The sequence below is a fragment of the Lasioglossum baleicum genome, chromosome 7, assembly GCF_051020765.1.
Source record: "Lasioglossum baleicum chromosome 7, iyLasBale1, whole genome shotgun sequence".
NCBI classification, from domain to species: Eukaryota; Metazoa; Arthropoda; class Insecta; order Hymenoptera; family Halictidae; genus Lasioglossum; species Lasioglossum baleicum.
The window spans coordinates 7,924,490-7,945,002 of NC_134935.1; the positions used below are offsets into that span (position 1 = coordinate 7,924,490).

Consider the following 20,513-nt stretch of genomic DNA (forward strand, 5'->3'; position numbering starts at 1 on the left):
CGTAAAACGGCCGTGGAAGATGGGATTAGACGCGGAGACCCATCCGGAACACGCTGATGCAGGATATCAGGGGATTGAGGGGGACCTTCGCGGATGTCGAGCATACTTAGTCCCCGGATCGATGAAAGCTTCTCTTCAAATTTCTTGGAATCTCTGTCTTGTTAACTGAGTTCTTCTTCCACTTCTGTCACCTTTCTCGTTTCTCATTAAGTCCGTATTGTCTTCCAAGCATTTGGTCTTTGTTATTAAAATAATCTGAATCTGGAAACGATATAATCATCTCGAACCATTTTATACTTGACAAGTCCTTGCTGTCTTTAAACTTTTGTAGATCTTCGTCCAATACAAAAAGTTGAGGAAGATCATCAGAAAATCATGAAAAATCATCAGATGCTCCACCTGATGATTAAAGGTGTTAGAAAACTGAATCTGGAACGATATAATCATCTCGAATCATTTTATACTTGACAAGTCCTTACTGTCTTTAAACTCTTGTAGATCTTCGTGCGAAACAAAAATGTTGTGAAAGATCATCAGAAAATCGTGAAAAATCATCAGATGCTCCGCCTGATGATTAAAGGTGTTAGAAAACTGAATCTGGAACGATATAACCATCTCGAACAATTTTATACTTGACAAGTCCTTGCTGTCTTTAAACTCTTGTAGATCTTCGTCCAATACAAAAAGTTGTGGAAGATCATCAGAAAATCATGAAAAATCATCAGATGCTCCACCTGATGATTAAAGGTGTTAGAAAACTGAATCTGGAACGATATAATCATCTCGAACAATTTTATACTTGACAAGTCCTTGCTGTCTTTAAACTCTTGTACATCTTCGTGCGAAACAAAAATGTTGTGACAGACCATCAGAAAATCATCAGATGCTTCACCTGATGATTAAACGTGTTCGTAAACTGTGAATCTGGAACGATATTAGCATCTCGAACAATTTTATACTTGACAAGTCCTTGCTGTCTTTAAACTCTTGTAGATCATCGTGCGAAACAAAAATATTGTGAAAGATCATCAGAAAATCATGAAAAATCATCACATGCTTCACCTGATGATTAAAGGTGTTAGAAACCTGAATCTGGAACGATATAACCATCTCGAACAATTTTATACTTGACAAGTCCTTGCTGTCTTTAAACTCTTGTAGATCTTCGTCCAAAACAAAAATGTTGTGAAAGATCATCAAAAATCGTGAAAAATCATCAGATGCTCCAGCTGATGATTAAAGGTGTTAGAAACCTGAATCTGGAACGATATAACCATCTCGAACAATTTTATACTTGACAAGTCCTTGCTGTCTTTAAACTCTTGTAGATCTTCGTCCAAAACAAAAATGTTGTGAAAGATCATCAAAAATCGTGAAAAATCATCAGATGCTCCAGCTGATGATTAAAGGTGTTCGAAAACTGTGAATCTGGAACGATATAACCATCTTATATTTAACAAGTCCATGCTGTTTTTAAATTCTTTTCGTTAGAAATGATCGCTATGCTGTTCATCTTCGTGCAAAGTAAAAATGTTGCGAGAGGATGCTCTACCCGATGATTAAAGCTGTTAGAAAACAGTGAAACCTAGTGCAACAGTTGCAGGAACGATTGATAGCGGTCTCCAGTGAATTTCGTCAGCCGAGTAGCGCGCGTGAATCTGCGCAAATCACGGTTTACGGTGTATAAGTACATACGACCAGTCGCAAAGCGCAGCGAGAACACGCAGGACCTCTGACTGATCGCCTTGTTTTCTTTTTCTGATTGTTACAGTATTCAGCAAGGGTCAGTGCGAGACCGTGGCCTACAGATTCCTGGGCAAACGAGGAGGATACGCGTGGGTAGTCACGCAGGCCACGCTCATTCATTGTTCGAAACAACAGAAACCGCTCTCCGTCGTCTGTGTCAACTACATCCTAAGGTAGGACTTGCACGGTTTCTTTTGTCGATTACGCTGTGGCCTGGAAAGTTGTCTTCTGTGGTGTAAAATCAAAAATGTGGCTCCAAAGTGTCGTTCTTTCTCAAACAAAAGTGATCCAAGACAATTTCTATTTTTCATCAAAGTTGATGAAACAATCCTCTTTTTAATAATCTGTAACATTGAAAAGTCAATTTGCCGTGCGAAATAGAGTTAATCAAATTTTTCACCACGTGAATTTCACAAGAAAAATACGATTTCCTAGACCACAGTGTGCATCGTTCTGCATGATCTCTGTCACAAGTGTCTTCCAACTCGCTTTCTTCCTTCTTTCGCATGCCAATCGCAATTGAGTTGCTACAGGCGCCAAGGATCACCATCTACTTTCCCTATAGACCCTCTCGAAAACCATAGTGAACGTTAATCTGAAAAATATCCGGAATCTTATCTCGGATCAAGGTTCTCGCGTCGCTATACAGTAAAATCGAGCGCCGGAGATCGATTTTTGCGAGAACTCCAAGGCGAACGATTACGTAAGAGCATTATATTCGTGGAATAGGATTCGCGACGTGCAATGTTTCGCGCGAACGTGGTACATTCGCGTTTCAAGATGCATAGTTCGACGCTTACGTTATTCGGTTCGCTCGTGACGAGATCGCGTGCGAGAATTCCGGTACACCCTGTATAAACTCACAGCCGACCACGTGCGAATCGTTGGAAAGTCAATGCCCCGTGCCAGACATCGCGTGTGCCATGATGTAACTTTTTTCTTTTTTACAAACTTTTCTCTTGGAACTATAAATCTACGTGTTCGCGATTCAGTGATTCAGAGATGGTACAAAGGAGAAAAGAAACAGGAAAAAGTATCGATATTGTGTTTTTCGGAATTTGTTGATAGGGTTGAACCGTGTAGGATCCTTCCGCCGAGACGATCACGCAAGGTAAGTGCTTGCTGTATTGTTCCTCGTTCTGTGTGTATGCGTAGAAGAAAGCCCGGTTTCACGATCTCGTGTTTGTCTATTCCCCTTTATTGTCTGTTTGCGGAAGATACTTCTGACGAACCGTCGGCCGACGGTTTACGAGGCGGATTTGTCGTTGAGATTGGCCGAGGGGTTGCGGATCAACCCCCTTCGCCACTGGAATCCACTAAAACATGCCCTGGAATCTTGTCCTTCAGCTTTATTTCATTATTTCTTTATCTAGGAGTGACAAGAAGAAAACAAAAATTTTACATAGGAAACCGTGATATCAGTACCGATCATGACGATCAAAATCGATCGATTAATCAGCATTTGCGCGATCACTGTGCACAAGGCAGCGCGTGCGGCCGATTCACGCGTATTTTCGCGACGGGAGAGCTTTCGTCAACGCTTATCATTGAATCGATTGCGAATCTGATACGATGATAGCAGAAACAAGTTTCGGAAATTTGGTGTACCTCTACAGTCGAATTAAATTCAATTATTACACAGATTACAGAACTGATTAAATGGAACTTTACATCGCTCCAACGTGAACAAATGTTTAATCAATCAATTAACTGCTTTAATGCAAAGTAAATATTTGCTAGAGTGGTCGGCACCTTTGTTTATGCTTGAAACACTAAATTCAAAGTTAAAATGTATCTCTTCTCTAATATCAAATTACATAAAAATTATCATGTAAAATTCTTGTAGATTTACCGCATTCGGCGTAGCCATCCTTCGAGTAGATGAGATCTGCATATCAGTATCGATAAACATCCTCGAGTAATCAGCGTCTCGTGACGCACGTTGAAGCGATTTCCTCGAATAAAAAGAGGATACACACGATTTGTAAGAACGGTGACTGAGAGTTGCTCGAGAAAAAGCTTAGGCGGTAGACGTGAAATACTTTTTCCAGTAAAAAACCGTAGATTTGTCAAAGGGCGTGTTGAGCTACATCTTGAGGGGCAAGATGGCGGAGAGCTGTGTAATGAAAAGAGGAAGTAGAAAAAGAAGAGTGCCGACCCCCAGCTGGGTTCCTCTATCGGGAAACAAATAAACCGGTCGCCGCGCCATTTCTCGTCTTCCGCTTTCAACCCCCCTGGTAATTTCATCCCCCTAGAACGTTTCTTTGGTGCAGAACACGCGCCGGAACCACCGACCCTTTGCCAGACGCCAGTCGACCAAGGAGAACTCGTGGCCCACATAAAGAGGTCCGTGACACTCTTCTTCGCCACCCTCTATCACCCTCGAGAATAACATCTCGTCCGTTCAGTCGATCTTCATACAATGTCGACAGAAAGTTTTCAACCGTTCTCCCCTTTCCTCAATGATATTGTGCGATATTCTCCGGAGAAAGTGAAAGATCTTTAACCACCGTTTGATCCACCATGCTTCAGCCTGTTGGGATCCTCTTTGTCGCGAGATTAACCCCTTGCCGTATTTTAACGAGTCACACTCGTCATGAAGATGTTAAACCAGGGACCTGTTATAACCAAAAAGAAAGAAAGTCATGGAATAACAAGCATTTCATCGACTAGAATCGTATTGGTTACAAATAATAATTATAAGTAAACGAAAATATTTTGTTTTAAGCAAAGTCTAGCAAATACAAATGTTACGCGTTCCTTTTTAAATGAAATAAAATTTGATTCGCTTGTAATCAATATTTAAACATTAAAATCAATGTAGCGATACAAAAAATTTAATTTTCTTTTCTCTTCTACGACATTTTTGTGGATAAAGACGCTTTAATCACTGGAATCACAGAAATATCCGGAAACAATAATTGACGTGTAAAGAACATTCAAAAGACAGCAAGATATTCCAGAATATCCATAAAATTTAACAAACGTTCAAAAATGTGTTTAATTTTCTAGTTAAAATAGCTCCGAGTGCAAACGTGTACAGAGAGTGTACATATATATATATATATATATATATATATATATATATATATATATATATATATCTCAGTAATTTTTGAAAATAAAATAATTTATTTGAGGCAGTAATTTTTTTGAAAATAGTATTTTATTTGAAGAATATTGAACATATTTGTATTTTGTCTTTATTTTCAATTTCAATTTTAAATATTACTGTTGAAAATAATGGTTCTTAACGATAAGATAGACTGTATGCTTATGCGGATTCTCGGAGTATTATAACAATGCAGAAAGTAAAATATTTTATTTCGTGTTTCAGATTATTAAAGTAGAAATATTTTATTTTCTCGATCACATTGTCGAAATAGAAATATTTTATTTTGAGGTTCAGATTGTTAAAATAGAAATATTTTATTTTCGAAATTGTATATCTTATTTAAAATACTATTTTCTTTAAGCAATATAAAATCTAAAATACTAAATAGCATTTGAAATATTTTTTTTTCGCCAAATAATGCCTCTCTCTTTGTCTCAGCTTCATCCCCTTACACGTTTCATCCCTACGCTTCCTCCTGCACGAATCGCGCGTATTTTGTCGTTCCCTCGGGAGAGATCATTTTCGATCGTTTCCGTCCTCTGTGCGAAAGGCCAGTTACGTTCCTCGATTCAACAGAAAAGCTTTGGGTGGAACAAAAAAATGACAAAATCTGCTCGAAGGAGCAAAATTCACCCTCTCCGTTTGTCTATCTATCTTTCTCTTTCTATCGTTATGAATAATGCAGCGTTTGCGCAGGGTCCTCAAGGCTGCCGTTCGGTTGCATAACGCGCCGAACTTTTTTTAAACGCGGCTCGAGTTGCATAACGAGAGCAAGAGATGGCACCGTCGACGATGAGATCTCGTAATTATGAAATGGGGGAGATGCATTTCTCGTGACTGCATGCCTATTCACGGGAGAACCCGGTCGATCAGCCCCCGTTGACAATTAGCGGCGATGGGCCGCCGAGCGAGATCAATATCCCGACGAAGGGACGGAAGGGATGGAAGGGATGGTTCCATGAGTTTCCCTGGGGTTGAAACCACCCACGTTTTGCGAAACCGGGCTGTTCCGGGCGGAACCAGGACCCTAGATTTCGCGTGGGATCTTGTAAAGTATGTTCTACCTTGTGGCGGCTCTGGGAATATTCCAGAAATTCACTGAAAAGTATCTGAACAGTACATTCTCGATTTTTAAACTGCTATAATTCGGTGAAGTCGAATCGTAGTCCATTCTTTACCGAGATTTTTCTTAGATGATTGCTGCGTGATTTAGCAGGTGGGAAACTGAAAACAACTTCTCATTGGAAAATTGGACTCTCATTGGACATTGACAAATTTTTATGGGGTTGAATGTACCCTTAGATTATTGTTTGTGCGTAATTATGAAAGTGGTCTAAGTGAAGATTTAAAAAAATGAGTTATTACATTATTTTAAACTAAATGAATTCAATGTGACTTTTACGATATTGTGAGAAATGAACCGAGTTATATTTTCCTTTACATATGTATCTCGATACGAGAAATATACAGGATGTCTCAGCTGAAGGAGGCCACCTAAATATCTCCTTTATTCTTAATGGCATAAAAGATATTTATAACATAATTTAAAGGGAAGAACAATTTCTTTTGTCCGGTTATTTTTTCATAGTTTTTGCAAGCTCATCGTTATTCTTTTATCAAGAAAACTTTTTTTTATTCCATCTTATAGCGCCTGAACAAATATGTATATTTGGATATGCTTATAAGTCATTAACAAGATGGAATAAAAAAAATAAGTTTTTCCGATAAAAAATAACGATGACCTTGAAAAAACTGAAAAAATAACTGGACAAATAAAAATTGTTCTTCTATAATATTCCTCCTTCGATACCATTTGAATTATGCCATGAATATTTTTTTTGTTTCATAAAAAATAAAGGAGATATTTAGGTGGCCTCCTTCAGCTGAGACACCCTGTATTATTCAGACCACTTTCATAATTATTGGCACACATTATAAAACAGTGTAACAAGAAAAACCATTTTCTAGCGATAGAGTTGTTGGTACACTATCGATTTGCATAGTAACTGTACATTCGGCTGCGTCCTGTTCCAAGAAAATGAAGTGTATTGTTACTGACAATAGCAGTTCGCGATTGAATACGGAAGAATGAGTAATATGATCTTTAGCAGATATTGTGCTATTCACGACGCAAGTGAATGTCATCTAACGGCGCACACACGCGCTCTAGTGACATTGACCGAGAAAATTGCGCGCATATATGCCTAATGATGCGGATGATGGCGTGCGAATGCGGTACGAATAATATCGACGCGAGATTGGTAGCTGTTGTTTCAACCCGTTCGATTATTCTCAGATCATACTGTACAACAGAACGAGCCATTTAAAATATTCTACAGCAAAATAAGTCAATCTCAAAATTCCCAATCATTGCCGTACAAAAACCCAGCTCCTCGAACGAAGCAAACCAGTCCCGAAAAGAGCATGGTCCACCCCGAAACTAACAATTCGCGATGGAGATCGCCGAGGCACAGGGCATAGATCAATGTTGCAAGCTCCTCCTACGTTGATGGCCTCAGTTCTGCGTTATAGGCCAGTAGGAAGCTTCGGAGCAGCTTCGAAGCGGCTTTGAATCTGCTTGGAGCAGCTCGAGCGGCTTCAACCCCGAAAAACGGGGTTATCTCGCTCGGCTGTTCAAGAGTGAAAAGTTTCTCGCTTTCCACGCTTGCGCGCGTGTCTCTTCTCTCTCTCTCTCATCCTCTCTGCTGCTCTCTCGCGATCTCTCTCTCTGTCTTTCTCTCGCGGTTACGTTGATCGCGGTCGTCGATACTTCCTCTGTGTGTGACCCCGAACGAAAGTGAGAGCGCCGAAAGGGAGAAAGTCGGCTGGCGCGCAAACTCGGTCGTGCGATTCTCTCTCCCACCCCTTTCCTCTCCCCCTCTTTCTCTTTCTTTCTCGCTCTGTTGGGCAGTGTCTCACTGTCTGTCCCGCGAGCAAAATCCTAGAAACGCAATTCATTCGGAGCGAGTCGCGCGCGTTCCTCCGCGGAATGTGGCCAGTGAGTAACCGCGTCCGACCGGGGGATGATCGTGGGTCAGCTCGTGCTGGATCGCGGATCGAGCCGCCCCTGGATTGCTGCTGCCGATCGCGCTGTCTGCGATCAATACCGACGCGTATGTATCGTCTATGCGGATAAGTTTATTCAGGAATCGGACCCAGAGGAAGATATCGCTTCGAGGAATTGAGAGTTGTTTTTCGGGATTGTTCGTCTTGCTCTTGAGCGGGGGTGAGTTCTGGCTACGGGGGCCTGTAGAGGAGAGTATGGTTACCATTCGTTTAGAGGCCTCTGGATCGGTGTTTGATAGTTTTCGTTCATGTCCGAGTTAGGGGTGAGTCGTGCTGTTAAGAAGAGTATAGAGAGGATCCATTTTGACTTTGACCCTGAACTCGATATCCCTGCTGATAAGTTCATTCAGGAATCGGAGGCAGAGGAAGATAACGCTTCGAGGAATTAAGAGTTGTGTTTTTCGGAGTTGTTGGTCTTGCCCTTGAGGTGCGATTTGTTTAGAGCCCTCTGGATCTGTGTTCGATAGTGTTTCGTTCATCTCCGAGTTAGGGATGAGTTGTGCTGTTAATCAGAGTACAGAGAGGATCCATTTTGACTTTGACCCTGAACTCGAGATCCCTGCTGATAAGTTCATTCGGGAATCGGAGGTAGAGGAAGATAACGGTTCGAGGAATTAGGAGTTGTGTTTTTCGGGGTTGTTGGTCTTGCCCTTGAGCGCGGGGGTGAGTTGTGGCTACGGGGATCTGTAGAGGAGAGTACGGTTGCAATTTGTTTAGAGGCCTTTGGATTACTGTTTGATAGTGTTTCGTTCGTCCCTAAGTTAGAGGTGAGTCGTGCTGTTACTCAGAGCACAGAGAGATCCATTTTGACTTTGACCCTGAACTCGAGTCCAGATGCTGTCGTCCAGACAGATGGACAACCCTTGTCGTCCAGATACCGAGCTCCTATTTACTAATTCAAGTTGGAGCCGGTACTTCTCGTACCGGAAGGGATCTTCCTAATATGGACACGCAAGTTGCTTGCTGAAACACGATCCATTACGATACAGTATACAGTATCGCTACCTGAATAACGTCGCCGCAGGATCTCGTGGATCTCTTCCATCGTTCAAGTTTCCCGCAGCGCCGGGGATCGGGGACCGTGACACTTCCTGTTGTCCATGGCGACAGCAATGGGATCGCATTCTACTCTCAACAGATTAAAAATTTCCTTAATTGAGGCTTCGAGTAGACAGATCTTTCTCGCGATCGAATATCAAAGAAAATTAAGCGACCGTATTTCTGACCAAGTTGTACTTTGAGGAATAATTCGAACGTATCTCAATCGGAACTCAAAGAAGACAGAGTCGTAGTGCTTTTGGGTGGAGCTTCAGCAATAACTTCCGATGGTTTATGTGAACGTCCGTCGTTTACACGATGATGGACAGATGGTGGGCGAGCAGACTCGCGATCCCGTGCGAGCCAGGTTCGATCAAAGTATTTCTCGAACGTCACTAAACGCGACGACCGCGTGCCGATTCTCAAAATAATCAAGCGCGAGACGCGGGACACGGGAGCGTCAGCGATGCGACTCGTTTCAATTCGGATCGAATCGGATCAAATCGGATCATGCTCGGACACTGCACACGCCCATCACTATGTATCAATTTTCTCAGCGTGCTCCCACTTGTTGTACTATAGTAGGCGAGGGATTTTGTTTTTAATCAGAGTTGTGACTTTGATGGTGGAAATACGAAACGTTTCAGCAATGAAAAATAAAGTATCTCTGCGGTAAAGAACTTCCATTCTGTAAAAAATCAACTGTTGCAAATAACCCTTCGATCGCGCGGTAAAAATAATTTTTCTACAATATCGTTTCAGAAAAAGTTCTTAAAAATCACGTTCCTCAGATCGCTAACTAGGCGTGAGCACTTGATGAGCAAATACGAGAAGCACGTGGCGCAGACAAGGATCCGCTGAATATCCTTTCAACACGTTCACTGCCACGTGACATCCGTAATACATTTGAATGAACGGGTATTGTCAGGATCCGAGCTATACAGAAGGGTTGAACGAGTTGGAACACTGTAACAATTTTCGTCTTTTTTATTTTCACGGTACCGCGAACTGATTTGCTGTGACTCGAATTGGATTTGTCGGGAGTAGAATTTGTTAGTGACCGTGTCGAGGAGGAGTCTTTATCCACGAATCTGTATCACGGAAGCGGATGATCGCCTACAAGATCCTTAGATGAACGGAGCCCGCGTGACACACATTTTAACTCGGTTGAACGCGAGCGAACACGGCGCTGACTGATTACGCGCGTGCCACCTCACACGCACAGCAACATGACGTGGAGAAGAAGGAGGAGAGGATGACGATGAGGAGAGGGATCGCACAGATGCGGTGGAACCAGCTTACGCCTGGTTCACACTGACCGCTGCTCTTAATCAGCTGACTAGCTGGCTAGAGAACATTTGCTCCGACATGCCTCGATGTTTAATTAACAGACAGAAATTTTGTCCAGCATTTCGCGATCCTGCCAACACCGTGCTAAAGTCTACGATGACTATTTCGAACGTTTTATTTCATCTGAATTTTACGATTTTGTCTTTAGAACGTTATGTCTAGACAGCGGATTTGTGTCATTTAAAACAGTAAAAACATTAGAAGAATTTCAAGTACTGTTTACATTGTTTTCAACTTCAATGTACTTCATTCAACCTATTAATCATATTAACTAAGAAAATAAATGTCTATTTCTCTCCAGTTTGTCGCAATTCAGGTAGAAAATTTTGATTCTGCATAACCTAGTCTATTTAGTTACAAGTAGACTGCGGATTTTATGCATTTATAACAAAAATGAGTAGGTGTAGTTCTAAACAATTGAAAGATTAAAAGAGTTTAACATCAAAATTGTTAATGAAGTAGCTCCTGTAGGTTGGAATTGATGTATAAAATTTATATTTTGCATAAGGGTCCGCTGTCTAGTTATATTCGAGCATAGAATAATCTTAAATGAATAATAATTTGGATTCGGAAGCTTTGAAGGTTCTTACTCTGTTGCAAGAAAAGTTTGTTCAACATCTCAATCTTGAAAAATAGACTTTTGTCCACAAAAAGCGGGTTTCCAGACCATAGTAGACCCTTAGATAGTTAACCATTAGCACTCGAGTGGTGATTTTGAGGCGCCACTAAAAATTGCTGTTCCATTATTCAAAACATTGTTTACATTATTAAACATATTGGTATCTAATCAATTGCTAAACTTTTAAGTATTGTATGAGTGATTACATCAATTTCATACCCATGAAATTTCAAAAAACATAGAGAGTGGAAATATACTAGGTCAAACAAATGTTTAATTTCCCAGTTGACACTAGAACTACCGAGGTGAAAACGAAGCTGGTGTTACCAAAACCAGTCAAGATGACTGGTCTTTAAAGAATATGTAATAATAGAATATTTTTATATTTATTGATTTATTACTACCTTACAAAAGGAATATGGGGCCGAATATGTCTTTGAAAATATTATGTAGTGGTAATCTTCCAGCTTTAGACAATCCTTTTATTTTTCCCACCCAGAAGGGGTAGTGTGGGTCTCAGGGGACACAGGTGGTCAGTGTCCTCAATACCCACTAAAAAACCACACATGTAGGACTAAAGGGTAGGACCCCAAGTGTCCGACTTCGATTTTGATAATTTTTTGTGAGATGATGGTATATGGATCCCTAATTATGTATGCGAAATGTTAGGTATATTTACTCAATAGTTTGAAAGATATAAACAATTAAAGTTTCATACCTTGTTGATATTGTAAGCAGGTTGGGTGATTCACAAGTATGAAACTTTAATTGATTATATCTTGCAAACTATTCAGTAACTACACCTAATATATTGCATACATAATTAGGGATCCATATACTATCATCTCACAAAAAATTATCAAAATCGAAGTCGGACACTTGGGGTCCTTTTCTTGTGAGAGCCCTTTTCTCGCTCTCTAATGTTCTCGAGGACAGTCAGGGCCCCGCTTTTTGCATTTCTCCTAACTGCCATTTTTCCTGGACTCAATTCCATCCTGTTCTTTGCTAAAGCGGTTTTCGACGTGTCTGAACGTGGTCTAAGTAAGTGGTGTACTGATCAGTGTGGACCAGGCATAAGAGCAGCCGCCAGCGTGCAGCACGCTCGTACTCGGACTCGGGCCGGGCCGAGTCGGGCCGACACTATAGCACGTAGACTAGAGAAGGACGAAGCTCCGAACGCCGAAGAGAAGAGAGAGGAGGAGTAGGAGGAGGAGGATCGCGCGGTGACAAGCGACCGATTCAAGTTTCGCCACGGGCTTGGCTCGGCTCTCAGTGATCATCCTCGGGTCCGCGGATGCACCGTGCGCATCATCATCGTCATCCTCTCGTTGGTGTCTCGTCGTCAGTTTCCGAACAACCAGTTCCGAACCAGTCGTAACCACGCGATCGTCCGCGAAGCATCCTCGATCTGGATGCCATGCGCGGCCATTCCGCGCCGATCTAGATCGAGATCTCGATCGCGGGTACCCCCGGATCCAACGTTCGCAAGTTCCAAACGGTTAGTCGAGACGAAAACAACGAAAGTCATGCAAGAAATTTACCGAATGGATTGCAAATGAAATGGGAGGGATAGGATGTCGATGGAAAGTGAGAATTGGGAGAATTGTGTCGATCGATAGAGATCGTGGAAGCCGGAAGATCTCTCGATCTCTCGTGGAGTACGGCCAACAGGTCTATCGGGAACGAGCGCGATGCAAGGCCAACGTGCACCGAAACAGTTAATAATAGGCGTGTGCACAATGGCGTTTATCGTTCGCGACGTTGCTGCTCTCCGTCGATGACCGAGTTCGATCCGTGTTTCCTTCGCTCGAGAGGCGTGTACTTTCATTCGGGGATTATGATCCCCGTTGTCCGTCAGCTTTTAGACACTTGGCAGAGCTGGTTCGCAGAGAAGTTCTCGGTGACTTTGTTTTAGTAGCGGTTCTAAAATTGTGACGCTACATGTTGTGTCATACCCGACTCCTCGATCGTTGGTTCGTTCGACGGATCGCTTTGGTTTGGTTAGGTGGGCCTGCGGGATTCTTCGGGCTGAATCGATCAGCTGATTTCTGTCATACGTGCGGAAAATCTTTGTGCGATATAAAACTGTTCTGCATCGATTGCGAGCAGCAGGAATAAAATAATTATTCTCAAATATTTTTAACACAGGTCCGCTGTTTTAAATTGTACGTACACATTTTTGTCATAAGTGCATCAAAATCCGCAGTCTAGTTATAACATTTATATTACGAAGAACTAATTGCAGTTTGATTTCAGCCGATTTTTCTAGACAATCTTATCAGAGTGACGGTACATTCCAGACTTTTTGGAGGTGTCACAACCGTTCGAATGCTCACGGAGGTTTGCAGTGACTCACACTAGTTTCCCACTCCGTGTCTAATTAGCAATCAGGTGCGAAGCCTTTTTCACGCCTGTATCTTTCGAAGCTGTCACTATTTCCGCGTCCGAGAGGTTCGGATATTTCTCTTTAAACAGAACGAAATTCGACATGTCAGTACATATCGATAAAAACCCGGCGAATAAAAGTGAGAGAAGTTTATGCGCGAAGAAAGTTATGCGAGTCGGTGCGGGTCTGATTGACGCAACAGGCGGCGGCAGCTAGTCGTTGACACATCGTGCGCTCTGACCGCACGCGGATCGAATCGAATCCAATCGAATCCAATCGAATCGCTTGGTGAACCTGCATTCCTTCGGTCGATTTAGGTCGCTCTCTGTGTTGTGTTGCTGTTATCGTGTCGTCGATTAATCACCGCGTCACGACGCGTTTGCTATAACAGGACCTTTTCGACCGTGTACTTTGCGAAATCGTTTGCAATTTCTTCGTGATCCTCCAGCTAAAAACGTCGATGAACCCTTTTTATTTAACGCAAAAGAAAATTTTATCCGAAACGGAGTTGTTGATCTTACACATTCATTTTTGGAATTCATCAAAGTTATTAAAAGTAACTTGTATTTCATGGAATTGATGCAGACCATTTTTATGATGCATCGGGGCTAGGAATTAATGGGTGCAGCGAACGATTGTTGATCTTGCAGGATCCTCGAACGAAAATCTATTGTCGGTGGCGCATCTCGACGCACACACGTGCTTCGAAGGTCCATCATCTCGATCGAACGTTATCGTCCGTTTCCCAACGCGGTTGCGCAATCAGTATCGACGCTCAATATTTTTAACTCGGACGATCCGCGTCCACTGTCGACGATTCTTCGTCTAATTTTACGGGCATCGATCGCCGTGTGCGCGAGCTTTTACGATCTACGATAAATCCTCAGGAGAGAAAGAGAGAGAGAGAGTAAAACAGTGAGAGAGAGAGAGAGTCGACGCCTTTGAACGTGGCAACGAACTCGCGATCTTCGATAAGTCTGACGTGGATGATTCAAGCATGGCTCAAACCGTGACGATGTTCCTTTTATAGATTCGAAAAGACCGTCTGCGAAATATCTGTGATATAATCTATGACCGTCTTTCTTGAAATTTCGCGCGTTGGACGTATGCGAAAGTTTGGAAAAAAATCAGGCAAGTAACACCCACCTAGATATATACATCATGGAATTTTTTCGATCAGAATCCTGGAGAAGAGACGAAGTAAAGACGCGAAGCGTTTTAACAAATATTTTCACGAGCTGAGAAGAAGAGATTTTTTCGATCTACATATTTTTTTCCACGTTCTTGGCACGCGTAAATTCCGAACAAAATCGGTCACATAACAGTGCTCTCGAGTACACAACAGAAAACTTTTTAGTCTACAATCCTAGACGCTAAAGATTCCAGACACATATCTCTTGTGCATCTCCACAGACTTGTGTTCTCCACAGATTCTCTTGAACAAAAACATCGTACACGTACCAGTCACCTGTATCTCGAAGAATTTTCTGCAATTTTTCTGGCCACTGGCCGACCCGTAAAAAAATCCCAAACCCGGCAGTCTTCGGTAAAATGCATACGCGTTGCGTAATCTCATTAGCACATTTAATGATTTCGCAGCAGCGAGTCAGGGTCAGAACCGGCGTGGCCCACTCGAGCGATATCCCCGTACTAATCACGAAAAAAAAGATGAGCTATCTCGGTTGTAAGGAGATCGTTCGATTCGGTTATCTCGGCTCGAGTTCGGCCGTGAAATTATTCAGGAAATCGCGGTCGTTACCAAGGCGAGCTCGCAACCAAAGGAAACGAAACGGCGAACGATCATGTGTTCGCGTAATCGGCCGGGCGACCTCGGTGTCGCGTGACCAGATCGTGTTCCCTCGATCGGTCGTCGATCATCGCCGGGATTCGTGGATCGCGATCGATCGGGGGGCCCCCGGGTCGTCGACCTCGATCGAATCTGCGAAAGCCGAGAGAATGAGCCGAGTATATTTTTAAATTCCGGTAGGAGATGTCGACGATATACGAGCCACCGGTAGGAGATGCTATAAAGTGTTTTCCTTTTTCTCTTTCTCTCTTTTTGTTCTTTGTTCTTTTTCCTCGTTCGCTTCTTTCTTTTTCCGCAACGCGAGAGACGCCGCAGGCCAGATCGCGAAACGGGCTAATGGCCCGCGGCGTGCACAAGAAGTCGTTAAAATCTCTCTGGTCGTCGGATACATTTTTAGACCCGCAGGAACAGCCTGGTTTTATTACCTGGTTCCACACATAAGATCGGCTTCTTCCTCTTCGGACCGGCTTTATTTATTTAGTTTTTCGCCGAATCGCCACTTCTTCTTTTTTTTTTAATAGTGATTGAATCGTGGCGAGAGTTGCCACCCGAGAGGTTGTAACGAGCGTTGTTTATTTAGTGGTTATTCGATGGATGTTTCCAGCGAGATTGGTGGTGAACAGGTGTGCTTTTGGGATTTAGGAGTATGTAATCAGAGCTTGGGAAAATAGTATTTTAAATAGTAAATAAAAAAAAATATATATATATAATCCTATTTATTTTGTACACATTTTGTGTACAACTTCGAAAATAAAATATTTTTTTGAAAATAAAATCATTTATTTGGGAGAGTAATTTTTGAAAATAGTATTTTGTCTTTATCTTTAATTTTAATCTAAAATATATTATGGCTAAAAATAATGGTTTCGGATTCAGTATATTTATGAGTGTAAATCGTTTCTTAACGATAAGATAGACATAAACCGCATATGTTATGCGGTTTTTCAGAGTATGTTAACACTGCAAAAAGTAAAATATTTTATTTTGTGTTTCAGATTGTTAAAGTAGAAATATTTGATTTTTTGTATCAAATTGTTGAAATAGAAATATTTTATTTTGAGGTTCAGATGGTTAAAACAGAAATATTTCATTTTCGAAATTGTATATCTTATTTAAAATACTAGTTTCTTTAAGCAAAATAAAATCTAAAATATTAAATAGTATTTGAAATAGTTGTTTGGCCAAATAATGCCCACCTCTGTATGTAATGCAAAAAGGACAGAGAGGGAAGGGCCAAGGTCCTAGACAAAAAAGGTGTGTTTTTGGGAGCTTGGGAAAACATTCGAGAGGTTTAAGGAAGGATCTATACATATGTGCCCATAATTATGAAAGTGGTCTCTAAGCTAAAATTAAAAAATAAATGATTTTGTCAGTTATTTCACATCACACATTACTTAGAACTAAATTAATTCAATAGTGTGCTTGTTATTACAATATTATATGGAATTCATTTAGTGTTAATATCCTTTTCTATATCTCAAAACAAGAAATATATCACTTGGACTACTTTCATAATTATGGGCTTATGTCTTTGGAAATGTATTAAAGGATTTAGAAAATGTTATAGAGCCTCTCTCTCTCTAGAGCCTTTCGAAACATTGGGTGGGCTTTGAGACAATTAAAGAGTCTGCCATTTTTTCTTAATAAATGGGAAACCGGAAGAAAACGGAGTGGTAATAAAGTCTACACTTTCAGATAAATCACAAGTGCCTCGTTTACGACCTAATATCTCATTAATCCTACCATGCATCTAAACATTTTTCACTCTAGTATATTTACCTAAAGTTCTTACGAATTATCATTTTTCCCGAGAATTTCTACCGATAATTTTTCTCGAGAAATCACCTTGTATTTGCTGTATACAATATTTATTTGTATATGTACGTACTATTTAAAAAAATTATTCTTCCACGGGGAAGAACGTTTCATACGGATGAAACAGTCCAAATGATTTTCAATAGATTCAAACAGTATGCAAGTGTCCAAGATATGAAATATTAAAATGCTTACTCAGTGGTCGCGCATTAAATTATGGCGAGTGAATTTGCATTTAAAACGCTATACTACTCGATCCACAAATATTCACTCCTTCGTCAAGTCATCAAAATAAAGTAAATGTGTAAGAATCAGCCTGGGGTTATTTCTTTTTCGATCCTCCGGAGTGGGGTCTTTCTGGACCCAACCTTCGCAACCTAACAAGGCCCAATCCTCTCAATTCATCGTGTTCGAGGTCAATCGCGGTTTCACAGGATGAAACGCGAGACGCCTCCGCGTCTGTTTAAAAAATCGCGCGGATATCTGTTTGCTCGGCGATCGTGTAATCCGTTTTACGAGAGGATAAGCGTCCCGGTAATAAACGCGGCGTTAGATACGGAGGTTGGAAAGCGGAGAGGAGATCGGGTTGTTTCGATTACGGGTACGATTCCGATCCGTGCGTAACCGTAAGGAAAAACCGGGGAAACGTTTTTCCACGATATCGTTCCCGACCGTCGTAAAAATGGGACCGCGGGCTATCTTGATCCCCTACGTTCGAGATTAGAGCCCCGAATCTCCGGGGAATCCGCCGCGGCCAAGCATTTCTTTCGACGTTCATCGAGAAACTGGACGGCCACGTGTTACGAGTAGGGTTGTTGCTTTCCTTCGAAGATCGAAGATTTTGGAGCTTCGAATTTTGAACCTCCGTAGTAAATTATTAGATGATTAAAGAATACATTATTTCGTTTTATCTTGTGTTCCTTCGTTTTCATGAAATCTTGTTTACAATTTATTTGTATATACAATAAATATAATTTTTATATAACTGATTGTATTTATGTTCTGTGAAAATTCTGTGAAATTTTTTATTTATGTTTCTGGTTTCCAAAAATCATGACATAACGTGAAACTCGTGAGTTACAATTTTATACGATTTGAAGACTTTGGAATTTCGTGCACTTCGAAGACTTCGAAACATCGGACACTTTAAAGGCTTCGAAGCTTCAATACTTCGGAACTTCGTACACTTCGGAGTTCCCTTCGTTCCTTCGAATTCGTCCAAACTTCGGAAAAATAACAGCCGTAGTTACGAGCACCGAGGCACAATGGGTCTTGGAATAGGCAGAGAATGAAGCGGCACCGCTGCTCGAGACAGCGTCAATCTAGCCAGAGGGCTGCGATTGACGCGAATACATTCGTGGGCATGTGCCGCACGCACGAGCTGGTCATTTCGTAACTGCTTGCCGGGGTCCTACTGGATTTTATGGTGTAACATGCGTTTTGGGATCTGTGAAAAATGTTAGTTGTGGGGGTCTGTTCGAAAAAAAGCTTAGAGCGATTACAAAAATTGTGGAGTTTTCGAAGAGAAACGTTTTCGAGTCCTGAAGAAGTTGTAGGGCTTTCGAAGTAATTTTTAGAGCCGCCGGAAATATTTCAGAGCTTCTGAAGAGATTCTTGAGCCTATAGAAAAGTTTTAGAGCCTCGAAAAGATTTTAAGAAATTGTGGAGCTTTCTCTCTCTCGAAGAGAAATGTTTTCGAGTCCTGAAGAAGTTGTAGGGCTTTCGAAGTAATTTTTAGAGCCGCCGGAAATATTTCAGAGCTTCCGAAGAGATTCTAGAGCGTATAGAAAAGTTTAGGAGCCTCGAAAAGATTTTAAGAAATTGTGGAGGTTTCGAAGAGAAATGTTTTCGAGCCCTGAAATAATTGTAGAGCTTTCGAAGTAATTTTTAGAGCCCCCGGAAATATTTCAGAGCTTCCGAAGAGATTCTAGAGCGTATAGAAAAGTTTAGGAGCCTCGAAAAGATTTTAAGAAATTGTGGAGGTTTCGAAGAGAAATGTTTTCGAGCCCTGAAATAATTGTAGAGCTTTCGAAGTAATTTTTAGAGTTCCCGGAAATATTTCAGAGCTTCCGAAGAGATTCTAGAGCGTATAGAAAAGTTTTGGAGCCCCGAAATGATTTTAAAAAATAGTAGAAGAGCTTTCAAACAAATGCGAAACTAAGGAAGCGATGACATAAAGCCCCGCTGATTTCACTTGCTCTGCCGAAGCACCTTCTTTCCTGGACCATTCTACGCTAGCGTCACTCCCGTTCCTGATCATTTCCACCAACCCCGACGCTCTCGATCCTCGCACGATCAGGAAACAATAGCGAACCGAACTCTTTCGGTCAGCGGTATCGTCCGATGCGTGCACGTTCTCTCCTTCTCCCGCTTCTAGTTAGGCTCGGTTTCGTAACGGGCAGTTTACTATCTCCGACTCGCAGATAATCCGTCCACGCGGCGACGAGGCAACTAGTACATATGTAGTATCGTCGCGGCGACGACGACGCTCGATCGCCGTTCTCGTTATCGTTCCACGGAAACCGCTCGCTCGTCTCTACACAGCGTGCAAACAACAGACGAACGCAAGAGAGCCACCGAGTCTTCGAGTGCAGAAAACCCGGTGAATCATTGATTGCCCTCGTTTTTTTTTTCCGATTCGAACGGGCAAAAGTGCTGGTAACAGTTCGAGGAAACGCGATATCGACTATTCGCCGTTGACGTGTTGATCCTTCGACGCGATCTGGATCGATCCTGTGCTCCAAAACAAGTCTGACCGAGGATCGTCTTCGAAGATCCAGTGGCAAGTTTGTGCGCGATCCAGAATGAAATTTATCTCTTCAAACCTGTTCCGTGAAGACGTAAGAACAGCCCAGAGGCTTCCTTGAAAATCGGCAAGAAATCTGTGTGCGTGACAGAACATAAATCTTGCCTCAGGACCTAATCTTTGATATCGGAGCAGTCCAAAATTATGGTCTCAATTTGATAGCAGTGGCAAGTTGTTCTAAGCTGTGCTAAAATCAAGTGCAGTACCAGATTCCAGAACTTCTTCTTTGAATATTAGCCTGAGCCAGAAGCATAGTCGATGATTAATTTGCAAAGTGCGCGATTGGAAGGAAGGTTCTAGTCTCCGAAGGAATTCTTTGAGGACACAGCAGCCTAAAGCTACAATCTTCCAAGATCGATAGTTGCTCTGTGCTCGATTGAAAGGAGAATCCTAGCCTTCAGAGTTGCTCTTTGGGGTCGTTAGATCAGGTTCACCGTGAAATTGAGCGCGGAAGCCACGAATCCTAGCCTGCAGATTTGTTTCTCGAGGATAAAAGGATCCGGAGCTATCCATTCAGGATCGACAGCGACCGAAAGCGAAACTGCTGTCTCCGCAGTTGCTCCCCGAGGATCGCAGAGCAGAATACAGTGATCGTAGAGGATTTATAGCGGGCCAGTGTACGATCGAAAGCGGAAACGAAAGGGAGCGTGGTCTGGAGTCATTCAACTTCTCGGTATAAAACGTATATACTCTTGTTACAACTAGAATAGAACAAAAATTCATTCGAGCATTTTTAGAGCGACTTACACTCGTTAGTAGACTGTG

General features: G+C 41.9%; 1 protein-coding gene across 2 annotated transcripts in view; it reads left to right on the forward strand.

The window, feature by feature from the left end:
• The window catches only part of LOC143210644 (protein similar-like), a 57,380-nt gene that overhangs the window by 16,486 nt on the left and 20,381 nt on the right, over positions 1 to 20,513 (forward strand). For both annotated transcript variants that reach the window (XM_076427686.1, XM_076427687.1), the window contains one exon: positions 1,772 to 1,919. In XM_076427686.1, the coding sequence (XP_076283801.1) occupies positions 1,772 to 1,919 (148 nt within the window). The remainder of the gene's footprint in view (positions 1 to 1,771; positions 1,920 to 20,513) is intronic.